General features: G+C 39.9%; 1 protein-coding gene across 1 annotated transcript; it reads left to right on the forward strand.

The window, feature by feature from the left end:
• The first annotated feature begins 138 nt into the window (after nucleotides 1-138).
• rnf11b (ring finger protein 11b) lies at nucleotides 139-16,999 on the forward strand. Its single transcript, XM_030727904.1, has 3 exons — nucleotides 139-698; nucleotides 13,325-13,494; nucleotides 14,459-16,999. Exons 1-3 carry the CDS (start codon nucleotides 576-578, stop codon nucleotides 14,628-14,630), a joined length of 465 nt encoding a protein of 154 aa, XP_030583764.1. The 5' UTR covers nucleotides 139-575; the 3' UTR covers nucleotides 14,631-16,999.
• Nucleotides 17,000-17,582: the final 583 nt, after the last annotated feature.

The raw sequence follows: 17,582 nt of genomic DNA on the forward strand, positions 1-17,582 counted from the left end.
TGTTTTTTTTTTAGCGAAGGGCGATGTGATCACGAATCTGATTGGCTGCTAACAAGAGCCTCCTGAAAGTAGGTGACAATTCATTGGTGCTTTTCCAGCGGGGCGGTGCTTCGTGTTGCTACATCACCAGCTTTCGTTCTTCGGCTGCTGTCTGCAAACTGGAAAGTCCCCTTCAGACAGAGGTTCGCGTCAGGAAAACTGCTGTTAGCCTTGTCATTTTAAATTAGGTATATTAAATTTTCCTTCCATTCGATGCATCCATAGATCTACATTTCTAGGTGTTAGTTCAGCTCTGGATTATTATTATTATTTTTAGCTAACCGATTAGATGTTCCCTTTGTAGTGCTAGCTGGTGTTAGCAGGCTAGCTCTTTGTGTGGCTAGCTGCTAGCCGAGCGATGTTTTGTTGTTAAACTGAGCAGCCCCCCCGTCGTCTGGGAAGGAGATTCATCAGCTGTGTATGGAAAAAACGCCCCATTGACGCCTTCTTTTCCTCTGCCGCTGTCTGTGAAAGTGACCCTTAAAATTAGTAAAGCGAAGCTGACAGAGGGGAGAGTTTGATTGAAGAGGGAGGAGATGGGAAACTGTCTGAAATCTCCCACTTCGGATGACATTTCTTTGCTACATGAATCTCAGTCGGACCGGGCCAGCTACGGAGATGGTACTGATCCCGATCAGGAGCCGCCGCCCCCATATCAGGTAACTTTCACCAACTGTTTCAGATCAGCTCGCTGTTATGTTTTGTTCTGACCAAAATTCATCAAATATTTGAAGCTTGGCTAATGCTGTGTGATGTGTAGCGGGTCCAGTTTAAATTTTGCCTGCCTTTAACCAGCTGAAGGGACACTGAGGCAAAATCAGCTGTTTACAGATCCAGCATCACCCTTGGGCGGCAGAGCGACTCAGTGACCCCGTCCCTTCGTGGCATTGACACTAATCCGCTTTGTTATATCCGATGGTTCTGCTTCTGTCCATCATTTCCATGAAGTCATATCTTGATTCAGCCTTGACTGATAGTTTGCTCATTCAGAACCAAATCATTTTGTAAGTGAGCACATGAATCTGTTATGGCCCATGGCCCACGTTAACAGTATGAACTGTAATTTAATTTGACTTGTAACAGTATGTGTAAGAGAGTTGAGACTGGGTGACTTTTATAACTTTACTGCTTCTTTGATTAATTCCCCTTCAGGTCAGAAACTTTGTATGATGACCTTATTTCCTGTATTAGATCACCTACAAACAGACCAATGCTTGGTGTAACTGTAAATATAATGCTCGGTGTTACTCATGTTTTCTTTGTAATTTTTCTGTGAAACAGACCAGTCAGTTCAATGTTAAGAGGCATCTAGTATGTGTTATGTAAGGCCTTGGCAGACACTTTGCCGTTACTAGGTTAAGCCATGCCTTATCTGTAGATTTAAGTTAAGGATTTTTTTTAAAGCATGGGAAACTGATGGCGATGTCAGGTCGGTACAGCAGGAGAGCTCTTATTGTAGAAAGGTACGTAATTGTGTCATTTAGATTCAAGCAAGCAAGGAGAGACTTTGCCAAGTTGTCTTAAAATTTTAACAAAGAATAATTTAAAATTAAGTTTTCTAACTGGATTTTGTAATGTTTATAAAATTAATGAGAATATATAAACCCAAGCACTGATTATTGGTGCTTTAGTTCTAATTGAACTCCACCGGGAAATCTCCAAGTGAATATTTTATAGGTCTTCAACAGCATTGAACATTACAATGAATTTTAAATTTTTTGCTGACATATTCTTTTGCAACAGGCGAGAGTAGAAACTAACAATGTTGAAGCAGTTTTTGGACTTAAAGTGAAGCCTTGTCACTGCAGCTATTTCTTGATTTGTTTGAGTCACTTCTACCTTAGGGAGTGGAAATTACAGGGAGAGTTACAGATAATGCATCACAGTCAGCAAAGGTATTTGTTCTTAACAGTTTGGGCTTGTACACTACCAATTACTAGGTTTTAACTTAATTTACTTATCTTGCGTCTAGTATAGTGGTTAACATATTTGCCTAACAAGCAATCCCTGGTTTGTTTGTGGGAGAAGACACAAATCCCATTGGGGCTGCATCAGAAAGGGCATCTGGTGTTAAAAGCTCTGCCGAATCAAACATGCGGAGCTACCTGCTGCGGTGACCTCTTGTGAATAAGGAAGCAGCTGAAAGTAGTCTGATAGCAAAGCGGTGAAATTCTCAGCCTGGTGCAACGCTGGGTGCTCAACCGCTGGCTAGAACCATGTTACTTCATAGCTACAGCCTATTGCTTCAAACTCACAGGCAACCAGAACTGGGACATTGAAACATGGCCCACACACATCCAACTTCTCATTTATAAGCTTTGTCATTTCTTATCAGTCAAATGTCACTCACTTAGGCACTGCATCCGAGTCAATCAATATTATCTTTGGACAGGGTGAGTATTTTTCCCCCTCTTCATGTCGTTGTGTGTGCTGTGTCCAGCATACACCAGTATGTAATTAGGTCAGAGTAGTCAGCTGTGTTATCATAGATGATGAATGATATAATAAACCACGCAATCTTTGCTGGGAGCCTCTGGAAAAGCACTCACCAAGCTTTCAGTTGTGTTCAGCAAGTCTGTGTGTGTGTTTATGCTGTCAGAGTTTTGCAAGAGGGTTAACTAACTAGTTAAAGCCTCCTTATAAAGAACTCTTTCAGACCTGCCAGCTTCTCCCTGGTGACCACAGTAATCGGCACCTTCACCATCTGAACTTAGACACACAGCATTGTTCAGCATTTTGTTGAGCATTAACACAGTTTGGGAACGTGCGGTGGGACGGGTATTAAATTCTCTCAAATACTCTATTTGAGATTTAATTTGGTATGTTTTTGAAAGCTTTCATGTTCTGCTGGGTGCAAATGCCTGTGTACTGCCTGGAGGTCTGTCTCCCATACAGAGGGTGAGATTTGCAAGTCATGGTGCAAAACTTGATGCTGGCAATCCCAACAGTGAAATCCAAAACAAGGACAACATGAGTTATAGCTGTGCTTATGTTACGAAATTAATCAGAAAGGGAAGCTTTTGTGTAGTTGTCAAGTGGCCACTGAGAAGGATTTATTTGGTGAATTAAAAACAATCCATCACACTGGAATTACAATGAAGTCATAGCTAGTAGCGATGGCACTAATGTAATTAAATGATGAATTGTGATGCCTTTTGTATTGTTTTAATATATGGGCCATAACTTAGCTCTAAACACATAACAGCACATTTTGGTTAGGATGCCCACTGAGGCCCTTAAACGGAAGAAACAGGAAATGATGAATGGATTTCTCTCCAGTTTAGTGGGCGTTAACAAGCTTAAGTATCATTTCAAGCTGGAAATTAGAGAAAACACACTGATGTAGTATAGAAATAAAAGTATACTCTAGTAACAGTAGCTTAGCCTTTAGAAATACTGAGTGTGAGTAAATATTTGTCATTCACGTTTACACAAAGTTTAATCCAACCTGAAAACTGTAAATTGTGTCTAAACACATCTGCAATGAACATAAAACTTTATAAGCATATGGCACTCTTCAGATCCTTACCCTGTATGTTATAAACATCCTGCTGCAACTGTCTGCATATGAACACTGGGCCATGATTGCTGGGTATCCACAGTCAGCAGTTATTTCCAACATTCAGAATTCAGTTCAATTCTCTTTTATTTATACAGTGCAAATTCACAACAAACAGTCGCCTCAAGGTGCTTTATATCGTAAGGTAAAGAACAGCACTAGGTCTGTTGACTGTGTGGTAACAGCCTGCATTTGGTGCTGTTGAATAGTTTTGTGGTTGAGAGAAGACGGTGTGCAGATCTGACCTTAATTCGTAGGTCAACATTCACAACTCCATATGTGGACACTATTCACATAGTCTGATAGACTGATTAGCCAATTTAAATGATGATCATACTATGATTAAGATACTGTTATAATCCTCTTCAAGGGATTCGTTTATTTATTTTACTGATTCCTTTCTGTCATGTTACCTCTGGGGTATAATTCCATGGCTAATTTTTGGAAAATCCATGTAATGAGGAAAGAGGCATTCGGTTTTATAATTACACATACAGATAGATGTAAACTAATGGAGAAAAAAAATCAACATGAAGTGCCTTAGTAAAGTGTTGGAGGGATGTAACATCTTTATTTTAAATTGTGTTCCAAAATTATTATCTTTGTTTGTCTGTTTCATGAGAAAGTTGTTTACAAGATTGATAAACAGATCCTAACAAGAGGAGCTTGGGGGGTGAAAGAGAAGGACAAAGAGACAACTGAACAAAGGACAAACTACGGGAGAGAGGGGAACGGAGTGCTCAGTGCATCATGGGAGGTCAACAAGATGCAAAAAAAATGTCTTGAATATTCAATAAAGCATGCAGCAGATGTTAAAAACTGACCTAATTGTTAGTTGTTTTTTTTTTGTTTGTTTGTTTGTTTGTTTGTTTGTTTTTGTTTTTAAAAGCCTGACATTTTTGTGTTAGCCACTTTAAGAAAATGGCTTGGTAAGTGGTCAAGTAGTGGGTCTGCAGGCTTTTTCCTGCATGCAAAAATATTTGGCACCCACCAAAAAGGTTTTGGCCTTTCCCCAAAGGAAAATCATCAGGACTGTAATTAAAAATATTTGAAACCTTTTTTTAATAAATTTTTTATTTTTAAATTAGGTTCAGTTTACTTGAGCATAAAATACACATATTTTATTCAGTAATTTTAGTAATATGCCAGTTCACTTACTTGACTCTCTGATTTGCTTACTGGCTAAAAGACACTCATTCCCCTGTGGGTGTTGGACTCCGCCAGAGCTGTCTTTTGTCACAGATTTTGTTTGTAATTTTTTGGGGGGGCAGAATTTTTTGGTGGAGTGGCAGAAGGCTTCCATCTCTGCTTTTTGTAGGTGATGTGGTTCTGCTGTCCTCATCAGGTTGTGGCCTCCAGCTCTCACTTGAGTGTTCTGTGACCAGAATATGAATTAACTCCAGATCTGAGGACATGGTTCTCAGCTGGAAAAGGGTGGAGTGCCCACTCCGGGTCAAGAACAAGTTCCTGCCCCAAGAGGAAGAATTTAAGTATCTTGGGCTTTTGTTCACAAGTGATGGGAACAGGAGATTGACCAGTGGGTTGGGGCTATGTCTGCAATGATGTGGATGCTGTACTGATCCATTGCGGTGAAGAAAGCTGAGCATAATAACAAAGCTGTCAATTTGGTGGTGGATCTACGTCCTTATCCTCACCTATGGTCACACCAGTCGAGGTGGTTCTGCCATCTGACTAGAATGCCTCCTGGGCATTTCCTGCTGGGAGGAGGCGATGTGGTAAACCCAGGACATAAAGTTTGTCCCACAACCATGCCATGTGTTAATTTCTTGCCTTATTTCAGATAGTTTGGGATAATGGCAGCGCCTGTGACGGCAGCAAGGCCACGGAACACTTATCTCTTGGATGGGTGTTCTGGAACGTACTTTTCGTTGCATACTTGTGTACAATGATAATAAAGTTGAATCTAATCTAATGAGGAAATACTCCTAATATATTATTTTAATAGGCCAAATATCAGAATTTGCAGACTGTACTGTCACTGACTATAGATGGGCAATAGATGGATTTAGAAAACTAAGTGGATGATATCAGTCCTGTGAGCCAGTCACTTAGGCTAGCATACCATTAAAATCCTTGTCAAAACAAAACACGTCAGTGTGTGTCTGCGTCTGTTGTTTTTATAAACTGGCTAACAAAGCAGAGGGAGGTGTAGCTCAGTTTGCAGTCTTAATATTAGCTGTAGCTGTTAGCTTGTGCCCATGTGTTTGTGTGCAGACGTGCGTATTGCAGACAGTGTGTGTCGAGTGTGCTGATTTGGACAGCAGCTGGCGAGACAGGTGCTGACTCATCTCTATGGGAGTGGACCACAGGAGATAAGGCACCCCTGTTTGTTTGCATTTGTGTGTGTGTGTGTGTGTGTGTGTGTGTGTGTCTGTGTGGCACTTTTGGCTCCCTGGTATTGCCTGTAACACCACAGTGTCCTGATGGGTGCACTGATAAGTTTTTATGTATTCATATTGATCACATTTAGTGTAGCCTATATCCTACTTTCAGCTGGTTTTAAAGCTAAATCTTGTTGGTCTCTTTGTATAAAATGCCAACGATCTCAAGTTTTTCTGCAAATGTAATACAGTTAATGCATTTCTGTCTTCAGTCTGTCAGCCCCAGAGGGTAAAATAGGATCTAAAACATGTTAATTGAGTACCTCGTCATGAGGGTAAAACCTCTCCTCAAGAGGTTTTAATAGACTGAGGGCTATGTAGCCTTGACTGTTGTTGATACACAAGAGGAGCACAGTCTGTCAGGCAGCTGCATTGCTGTCATGATGAGAGGGCTCGCTGCCAGTGGTTTGCTTTAAACTGAGTTTGCTTGGCCAGAAAAAACAAGCAAAGGAAGTTTGCTTTGGTAGCAGTTTCTAATTGGCTGTCAAACCTGATGGAGGGAAGAAAAAATAAGAAATGGAAATTGAAAGAGTGTATTTTTCTAAATGGGTGCATGGTAGCAGGTTATGTTACAATGGGGAAAAAAATGCACAGTTGCCTTTTAATTTAAAAAAAAAAAAAAAAAAAAAAGTATGTATGTGAACATGTCCCAAAAGTCATTCATTAATGTGTGAAGTGTGCAGGTGCTACAGATGGGGCAGACAGGAAAATTGTGTAACTTCCTCACTGTGTTTAGATAATGGTAATGTGTTGGACAGATGAGCTGAATGTAAGGGCCTCGGCTTTAACCAAAGGTAAGGGTTAAACGACTTCAGTCTTACATGATAGTCGGTCTCGTAAAGAAGGCAACAGTAAACCTCAGCAGAGGGGGCACTGTGGCAGATTAGCGATCTTTTTTTTTCCTAATATGGTAGAAACACTGGGTGGGCGTGGAGACAACAGTGCTGACAAATGCGCTATTGTACTCTCGGTCAGTGACAAAACCGTGGGCTTTGCCTGCAACACAACCACACAGAGCTTATCACAAGGGCCCCGACTCAACTACGAGTAAATTATTTTGTTTTCTTTATGACTTCATATCAAAGTTTAGTTCTCATCTTTCTTGGACTGAAAATTGAGAGCTGAGTCATAACTGGTGATCAGATGGTTCAGGGTGGTTTTGATTTAGCATATTACTGAGGCTAAGAGAAGGGTTGATACAGATCTATAAATTGTATTACAGACTGTCACAAACTGTTGGAGATGGGTGTATCCACCATGACATCACCTCAAGCTGAGCATTTTCTCTTTGAGCCTTGAGTTCAGGAACAAGACGTGGCGAGCAAGGGGCAGATTTGACTGAGAAACTGAGGGACACTGCACACTCATACTCAGTCATGTAACATGCATCCAGCTTTGTGAGAAAAGCTTTTCCTGCTTTTTTTTTTTTTTTTATTCCTCTTATAAATATGAACATCAGGTTGTATACATTAAGATCTGTCACTAATTATTGACACTTCTGTTCAGCTGAATGTCTTTGCAGTCGGAGTCATCACCCCAGTTGGCCTTTAGAAAGATGTAAGGCACTTCTGCTTCACTTTTTATACCCATGAGCTACATCCATCTGCATGATATAATTTTTTTTTTTGTGTGTGTTACTTGCTGCTGCTGCTCTGGGTCTGTAAGCATATGACTGCTAGTTAAAATAATAATAAGGGCGTTTTTATTTTTTACATAAATTTCTCTCCTTCACATTGTCACTTCTCTTTAACTGAAAGTATGTTTGGGTTGTTCGTCACTTTTGTTGTGTGGCATATGTTTAATAAGTGTAATACCCTTCCTGCTCTGATAAAGTAACTCTCTGCTATTGTCACACTTTGAGTCTGTCCTCTTATCACATAAGCAAACACATCCTGTCGTGCTAATAACCATCATTCTCCCTCCATTGTTGTTCTTGCTGGCAGTGTGCATGCTGATCTGGATTGTGTGCAAGTGTCTGCAGGTCTTGTTCAGAGATTTAGTTACTTTGCAGGGCATAGATGGAGCTCAGATTTCAGAGTCTGCAAATGCTTCATGTTTCAGGTGTTGCTTTCCCTAAAATAGATGCAGACAAATTTAGTTGGAAAGATATTTTTTTTTGTGTGCGTCTTTGCGAGGCCTCGTCACAATGTTATTCAATTCAGTTTATTGCTGTGGTATGTTTGCATCGTGTTGTTGCAGCCAAGATCTTTCACAATACTATTGTTCTATCATGTTGGCACCCCAGTGAATTCTAAAGCAGGATTCAGAATTCATGAATTTTTTGTTGAGTTTTTGGGTCTTTATTTTTTTTTTCTCTCTCTCTCTCACATCTATCTCTGGCTAAAATCTGTGTTACATCTCATTGCATCTCTAATTTGCGTCTGAGCTCCAGTTTGCCCAGTCCTCATGTCTCTTTCTTTTAATGAACAGTGCCTGTATTTGTCTGTCTTTCTCTTTAACTGTGTGCATCTGCTTGCCTTCCTTGTTACCAGTAATTTTCACCTCGCTTCCCGCTCACCATTAGCAGCCGGGGCCTGGCAGGCTGACAGTTGCTGCTGTAGCTGCTGTGTGCTTGGCTCAGCGAACTACAGCATGCTTGGCACAGAAAACCAAGGTCTGCTCTTTAGCTCAGCTAGCCACCTCCATCTGACACCCCCCCCCCCCCCCCCCCCCCCCCCCCCCCCCCATTAGTTCCCTTTTCACCCTTTTGGTACCGCTGAGGTCACTTAATAAACAGTCGTCAGTCCAGCTGACATACCATGTATTAAATGGGAGAGGCATATGGCAACAATTACACTGCTGACCACTGCACAGTTGAGCACCCAAAACACACACAGAGTGCAGCTGCCACCCCCCCCCCCCCCCCCCCCGTCTGCAGCTTTTATTATTGCTGCCTGGCTTTTAGAATTGGCTAAAGAAATGGCTATCAGGGGAGGAGCAGACAGCCTCGACTACCAAAATTATGCTGACTCATGGGATAAATGCTGCAGTACTGAAAGGCTGGGTGCTAGCTAGCATCTGCATTTATCCCATTAAAACTATTCAACTTTGAAAGGTAGCTTTTCAAGGATTGCAAGCAGACCATTTAATATTTTATTTTGTGCCCTCTAACGCTTGCTGAATCTAAAGCCACTGTATCATTACTGTCCTGCTTTGGGATTACTGACCTTTTCTGATTTTGCTAATGAAGGCACATTTACAATACCTTCGACACTTCTCTAACTTAACAGAGGGCATCTTCAGGTTCCAGCTGTTTAATCGAATATGCTGCTGCCATTTTTGTGAATATGGATGAAGTGATTCAATCATAAAAAGAAGGTGAAACAACTTTTAAATGTAATTATGATTGTCCACATTTCAGCTGTGATTTAATTAAGTGGACTAAATATGATCTGAAGTATAGAGAAGTTTGTTTCACAAAGCTGGGGTCTTTTCTCACACAGACTGTATGTAAAAGATGTACATGGCCACTGAGCAAAATTTGATCTGATTAGCTATGCCCTGAAACTCTAGTTCAGGCCTTATTGCTAATTCTTTTTTTTTTTTGCATATAAACCAGAACTGTTACACTTGCATATCATGCATTCAAAGTGTCCCAGAGCTGCGTTTCCTTCCTCTTATGGATTTGCAGAAATCACGTAAAAAGCGTACACAACAAAAGCATTACAATCCAGGTGTTTTCTAATTCGAATAGCTGTCATCACATTGTCACCATGAGCTATCACGTTTTTAATGCAAGCCACTAACTACAGTAAGTAACATCATTTTGCTGGGAGCTGTAGTTTTCTCCAAGGCCTCTCACAGCTCCTGGGATTTTATGTTTAATAGCAAGCCCGAAATTATCCTTTTTTCCTCTTCTTCCCCGTTACGTTCGTGCTGGTCACCATTTTGCTTTCTGTAGCCCCGCAAAATCAAGCAGGAAATTGCACATTGTGAACAAAACTGGCCGTGCCTGGTGGTAGATTGCAAATTGCGGTGAAATAATACTATAACATCTCAGCCACCATTCTCTTCTGCACCCCATGCAGTTCGGGTTTCGCCAGTATCATTCCACAGAGACGGCAAATTGTATCTTTGTAGAAACAGTGAAATCCCTGCTTGATAAAACCACCTGTGTTGGTGCAGTCTTTCTGGATTTAAAGAAGGCATTTGATACAGTAGACCATCAGGTCCTTCTGTCCAAACTGACTTATTTTAACTTTGCCGAAGATGCATTAGCTTGGTTTCAATCTTACTTATCCAACAGGAGACAGTCTGTGGCTGTCAGGGGCACAATGTCGTCATACCTTGACTGTCCAGCAGGGGTTCCCCAGGGCTCTGTTTTGGGACCAGTTTTGTTTTCTTTGTATATAAATGATTTGCCAAATGTGTGTCAAAGTGTCCACTTCCAAATGTATGCTGATGATGCTGTTATTTTTACACCTGCAAAAAGTCCACAGGAAGCATCCTCAATCCTCACATTAGCCCTGGAGAATATACAACATTGGCTCCTTCAGTCCTCCTTACTGCTGAATAAGAAAAAAACAGTTACAATGATGTTTACAAAAAAAAACCTATAAAACTGGAGCGGTCTAGTGTGTTCCTGGGGGGAAAAGAGGTTGATCTTGTGCAGGATTTCAGGTACCTTGGGGGTCACACTGGATCCCACACTGTCTTTTAAAAAACATATAAAACTTACAGCAAGCATAATTAAATTTAATTTAAATAACTTCAAACAAATTAGACCATCAATGACAATTAATTCAGCTAAGATTTTTCTACATTCAATGATATTTTTCAATATAGATTATTGCATTACATCTTGGTCACTCACTGGAGACACTTTCTTAAAACCAATAGAAATATTATTTAAAAAGGCTATAAAAATCCTTGATCAAAAGCCCTTGTCATATCATCAGTGTAATATTTTGGAAAAATACAACATGCTCAATTTTGAAAATTTTATTAAATTTAAAAATAGCTGCTTAATCTATAAAGTTCTTTATGGACTAGCTCCACTTCCACTTTCTACATACATTAAATTAAGAACTGACCGAGGTTTTGGCACCAGAGCCTCTTCCAGAGGAGACCTTGAGATCCCCCGTAGAAAAACAAACGGTTCTGTCAGTCAGAGGGGGTCATTTCTGGAATAATGTACCGACTAACATCAGAGAATGCTCCACTTACAGTACTTTTAAAAAGCACCTTAAGCAGTTTATTAAAAGTTCCCAGACATGTTCGCACTTTCACTAATTTTCATTTTCACTTGTATATTGTTTGAATGTTTGTCAACGTGTTGTCTTTTCACTGTTATTATATACTCATGACGTCTTCTGTTGTTTGTCCTTCTGCCTAGGGACTACAGATGAAAATTTGCAATTATGCTATAATCTGGCTCATTTACAATCTGTACAACGTATTGATTGTTTTATTAATGTGCATTGTCCCAAATAAATAAAATATGAAATAAAAAAAAAATAAAAATGAAATAGTGCAGCGATGTAGAGAGATGGGGCGGAGTGCGCACCCTCTTGTGAATTGAACAGTGATAGCAAACCAGTGAAATTCTCAGCCCGGCGTGACACGAGCTCAGTGTGGCACAGTGCCGGGTGATCAACTGCTGGCTAGAACCCCGCTACAATAACGAAAAGGATGAAATTCAACAAGGTTTGAAGTCTGTGGAATCTGGAATTTGCAGTGCTTTATGGGATGAGTAGTTCCTTCACCTTTTAAAAGTAATTATGTACATAGTCTTATTCCTTTTTGCTTTTTAAAATTTTTTTTTTATTTTGTTTTGTTTTGTTTTTCTTTAATTTTTTTTCATCTAGATTATATCTTTTTATGGTCATAATTCACCTGAAACCATAACCTTTAAACTGGTTGGTCTCTGTTGCGTGCTATAAAATACTCCACTTTTAGGCAAAGTGAATTCCTCCTTAACAGGCTTAATTCAGATGTAATGCCACAGGTTATTGCCACAGTTTTTTTTAAAAGTAGTCAATGTGTTTGTTAGCATTAACATTTCTGCGGCAGTAATGTGAAATGTAGCTTTTCAAAAAAATCCTGTCAGGAACAACATCTGGTCCCTTTGATGTTTGCCCTGTTCAAAAGAATTCCTTGTGGGATATTAGTTTTGTTAGGTTGTTAGTTTTTGCAAAATACCATTAGAACTGAGCAAGAAGGGTAGGTTGTATCCATTTGAGTAGGTATTTTCCTATGCAGAGGGGTTGATTACACATTAATCTTTCACTTGTGTGGTTTTGTAGGCCGATGTTTTTTTAACCCTTTCAAACATAATCAAAGACTTTTTTCATTTCACAGTTTTTGTTGATTCAAACCAAAGGCATATCCTTTATATAGACTGATGCTGCTTTGATGTATGAGTCAGGCCATCACCAAGTTAGAAACAAGAGCTACTTTGATTTAGCAGTTTTTTGTTTTGTTTTTTTTTAATTCTGGATGCGCTTTCTGATACAACCCCAAAGGGATCTGTGTCTCCTCCTGGAATCAAACCAGGGATCTTTCGATCATTAGGTGGATGTGTAAACTACTACATTAGTTAGAAATCCTGTTAAATAAATATTGTGTCTGCCACAAGCACAAAGTTCTGTTGCTTTAATGTTGTAAATTAGAACAACAAGAACATTTCTCATCACACCATGTTGGTATGTGCTGCAGTGGCTGGTGGATGTGGAGAAACACTACCACCTACTGCCTGAAACTATTAGCTTACAGCATGGCTAGATATCCTGGCTTAAGGCTGCATTAGCTATGGGATAATTACATATTAAGTGCATTTGTTTGATTGTGACATTGTTGCACTCAAGTAAGTGCTTTGAGTTTGTAGTTGACTAAAGTGAACCCACTCATTAAGCTGAGGGATTTATGTGATAAGCCTCATCAGTGTTGTACTGGCAGATGGTGATGATGTTTCCTCCCCTAGTTTATGTTTATGTCCTGGTTCACAGTGTGTGTGTGTGTGTGTGTGTGTGTGTGTGTGTGTGTGTGTGTCCGTGCGCAATAATCTGGAGTTTTTCTTCTTTTACTAAAAGTGATGAGACCCGAAACTGTTGTTAAAATAAATCCAGCACAAATGTAGCATGGAAAGAGGTTCAGTGACAAAAATCCTACCAAGCGACATTATTTTTTTATAGACCAACCCAACTATGAGATGTATTGTTCAGAAGTGTGCATTAAGAGCGATTATTATTCATCATTATTTCTCATAAAGCCTTCCCCTCAAGGCCCACTTTAATCAAGCTGCAGATTTTATGTTACAGAATTGTTAAGTATGCTTTCTCAACACTTGTTTAGTTTATTTATGTCGTCTCCTTTCTTTCTGCAGGAGCAAATCCACGTGCCTGTCTACCACCCAACGCCCAGCCAAACCCGGCTGGTCACTCAGCTGACCGAAGAGGAGCAGATCCGAATCGCCCAGCGCATCGGACTTATCCAGCACCTCCCAAAGGGCGTGTATGACCCGGGAAGGGACGGCTCAGAGAAGAAGATTAGAGAGTGAGTAGAAGCGCTGTGAGGTCAGACTCAAACATGGGCAAATGTAAATACTGCTTCACTGCAGAACTCTGTGTTCAAAGAAAGAGTTCATGGATCCATAGAGTAGAATTACGCACATTTTAAACATTATTAATTGAATTACTATTTTTTTTCACACAGCTTCATGTTGTCATATTCCAATAAATTTCAAAATACTATAAATTCATGTGATTAGCACGAATGCATTACTTAAATGCAGAGATGTATAGATACAGTATACCAGATATCTTGGTATTAGTGCATTTTACAGTAATGAGCTGCATGTGTTGTATACATACACTCACAGGCCACTTTATTAGGTACACATTCAGCTGCTCTTTAACACAAATGTCCAAGTAGCCAATCACATGGCAGCAACACAATGCATTTAGGCATGTAGACATGGTCAAGACAATCTATTGAAGTTCAATCGATCTACTGAAGCTAGTAAAGTGTCCATTCAGTGTATATTGTACTACAGATGGTTCTGTTATTTTTCCTTTTGTCTTTAATAAGATTACAATTAAGGGTCCAAACCAGGGCTGTCAAACTCATTTTACATCGTAGCCCACTTTGATCTTATGTGGGCCGGACCAGTGAAACTCCCCTTTCTGCCAATGTAAAGTTTAACTACACATTTAATCTCTGAGATATCTTTAGTATAAGAAAAATAATAATAAGTGCAATTTCAACAGTATGATAAAGAAATGCTGCTGTATTAAATTAATCTGTCAGCATGAGTGTTTGACCTTTTTAAATTGTAAGAAAAATTGAGTAAAATTACAGAAACATTTCTGGTAGTTCATTGCCCAGACTGTCCTGTAATTACAATAATCTTTTATTTTATTTTATTTTATTTTTTTTTTAAATGTTGACCCAATTGCAGGGACATGTCTTTAGATTGGTAGTGCACTTTTATTAGGAGAAATTGTGTTCACCTTTGCAGGTGCGTCATCTGTATGATGGACTTTGTCTATGGAGACCCCATCCGGTTCCTGCCCTGCATGCACATCTACCATATGGACTGTATAGATGACTGGCTGATGAGATCCTTCACCTGCCCCTCGTGCATGGAGCCTGTGGATGCTGCACTGCTTTCTTCTTATGAGACCAACTGACACAAACACCTTTGGACCAAACTGGACACACACAAACCTATATAAATATATACCCACACACATGGAATATGCATACAAATGAAAATACACACAACACTTCCATCCTTGCTGTATCCTGGATTAGTAAGATGGTGATATAAAAGCAGTGCTCATGTTAAAGATATATGATGACCTGTTCTGTGTGTGTGTGTGTGGGTGTGCGTAAGTGTTTGTGTATTTGTGTATGCACAATTTCCTCAGTTGGCCTGCTGGACAGGATTACATCTGGGAAAAGACTGGAAGAATGAAGGGTTTTTGTTCTAAGGATAAGCAGGAAGAAGCTGCACTGAGGAAAGAAATGAAAGACTGGAGCTGGTGGGGGTGGGGGGGTACATCGGGGCATTGTAAAGGGACATCAAAGGTAATGGATGGTGGATTAATTGTTATGGTTCAAAAACTTTTTCAAAGTCTGGTTTTAAATTTGCCATACACGCACCCTCTTCCTTAACTTTAGTTGGCGTGATTGAAATGAGCCTGAGAGACTGCAGGACTGCTGACACCTGATTACTGTAATGTCGCGCTGCAGGAAGAGGGGGCAGGAATTCAGAATCCTTCAGAAATGCTGCCAGATGACTCTCTCAGTCAAAAATGCTGCAAAGACTGCTGTAGATGCAGACATGTGGTTTAAAGACTGCTAGAGATGGACATCAGACTTTAGACTAACTTTTTTTTTTTTTTTTTTTCTCCAGACATACCAGAGACCTGTTCTCGTCTTTGGTAGACGGACCTCGAGTCGTCTCTGTACAGATCTTTGCTGTGAAAAATCAGATCAGTTGTTTGGTGGAGTCACTGTACCGTAAAATCTGCTCTTTGTTTCTTTCCAGTCAGCATAAGGGCTCTGATAAACCAGTGTTTACCACCAACACAGCCGTGATAAAAGGAAGTACAGTGTGCGCTGTAGTCACTGATGTAGAAGTGGTAGCGTTTTGCTGTCAAGGTTTTTACTTCTTATTGAGTGAGATCGCAGATTATTGGCCAAAGCACAATAAACCAGTTAACGAACCATAAATACACACTAGATATTTGCACTTCTTAATCAGACCAGAGATAAGAGGACCATATGCATTTGTAATTATTTGAATGTAAAATATCTGATTTGCTTTACGTACATCCTCATTACCACTGCAATGACTTGTAATGAAAGCCACTGCCTCTGTGGACCAGGAGTTGGTACTTAATTTATTACAGAGATTAACCAAACTACTGAATTAATTCCAAGGATTGCGCCCCTGTTTGTGCTAAAGACAAAATTAAAGCATAAATAAGGTTGGGCTCATTTAATGTGCTTGCATTTAAAAAAAAAAAAAAAAAAAAAAGTTTCATTTAACTTCTTGTCCTGCAAAACTTGCGACTTTGTGTCTAAAACTACATTTAGACACAAAACACGTAGGCTGGCTGCCGCCACCATCAGGCAGCAGAAAACTATCAGGATGTGGTCAGAATTGCGATGTATAGGCTTATGTGCAGTTTCAATTTAGAAATGTTCTATTTCTATGCATTTTTATTTTCCTCATTTACTTGGCATCGAGTTGATACCTCTGTAAAGGATCTCCTTGCCACATTATAAACTGTCTATTGCCCAAGTCACCCGGTTTACAATAAAAGCACAAAGAAATATAAAGTTTTCTTTTATGGTGTCCTAACTTTACCATGTGAGTGAGTCTGTAAATGTAAATCCTGCAGGAAATGGTCAATCTTTAAGCTCCCCTTGCATTGTGGGATTGATGTGGGTCAAAGTTTGAATTTGCCTTTAGTGATCTGTGAATGCTTTTTCAAGGCTTTATGTGTGTTTTTTACAGAATTTGGTGGGTGGACAAGGTCGGTGGCAGGCAGTACCTTAGTTTTTGCACAGTACTGTCATGTACTTAACTCTTTATGTTGTGAATTGTCCTCCATCATTAAGGTGGAACTCCATGGCCTTAGGTTATACACAAGTGAAGGGTTGATATCTGTTGCTAAAGTGTGAGGAGTCTAGCTAATTAAAAGAAACAAGTGGGGGGTGATGGGGAGACTGTTTAGACTGGAAATGCTGCTGCTGAGCTGTCAGACATTATACATGTCATGTAATGAAGAATTCAGGAGGTGTGTCAGAAAATGTCCCACTACATTGTCACAAAACTAATAAATGAACTGTGTGTGTGTATCGTGGTTTCCTTTTGGTTCCCTCTCTTTAGGTCTGTGCTCGCGTCCCACGCCTTCTGCATTCTTCGTTAGTGCTGCGGTAAAGCAGATGACACATTTTTCCTCTGGTTTCAGTCTGGACTTGATCAAAGCGAGGTGGAGCCCACCATGCAAAAAACTGTGGTAATAAACATGCCGTCGTATTTGACTGCCATTGTTCCCCAAACCGTCACATTTGGAACCATGAACATTTCCTGATTCAAGCTTCAGTGCCCTCGGACAGTATTTGCCCCCTTCTTGGTTACTTCGTTTTTTGCATATTTCTCACACCTGATTCAAAAAAAGATTTAATATTAGAAAAAGATAACCAGAGTAAATCCAAAATGCTGTTTTTAAATGCTAATTTCATTTATTAAGGGGAAAAAAGCTGTCCAACCCTACCTGGCCCTATGTGAAAAAAAGTAATTATCCCCCTTGTTAAATTGTGAGTTAACTATGATTAACCACATTTTTGGAAACCTGAGTTCATTTTCACCAGCTACACCCAGACCTGATTACTGTCAGACCACAAAGCCATTTCTAAGGTTTTGGGATTCCAGTGAACCACAGTGAGAACCATTATCCACAAGTGGAGAAAACTTGGAATAGTGGTGAACTTTTCCAGGAGTGGCCAGCCTACCAAAATTACTCCAAGAGTACATCGACAATTCATGCAGACCTAATTTACCTCAGTTAAGGTCAGAGTTCATGATTGAAGAAGAGTTGGCAAAAATGGCATCCATGGGAGCGTTC

The sequence above is a fragment of the Archocentrus centrarchus genome, chromosome 4 (assembly GCF_007364275.1).
Source record: "Archocentrus centrarchus isolate MPI-CPG fArcCen1 chromosome 4, fArcCen1, whole genome shotgun sequence".
Taxonomy (NCBI): Eukaryota; Metazoa; Chordata; class Actinopteri; order Cichliformes; family Cichlidae; genus Archocentrus; species Archocentrus centrarchus.

What these genes read in the sequence shown, in the direction of transcription:
- rnf11b (XM_030727904.1), top strand. Translation starts at nt 576, where the DNA reads ATGGGAAACTGTCTGAAATCTCCCACTTCGGATGACATTTCTTTGCTA. An exon ending in AGCCGCCGCCCCCATATCAG is followed by an intron (nt 699 to 13,324) that starts GTAACTTTCACC and finishes TTCTTTCTGCAG; the next exon opens with GAGCAAATCCACGTGCCTGT. An exon ending in TCAGAGAAGAAGATTAGAGA is followed by an intron (nt 13,495 to 14,458) that starts GTGAGTAGAAGC and finishes TCACCTTTGCAG; the next exon opens with GTGCGTCATCTGTATGATGG.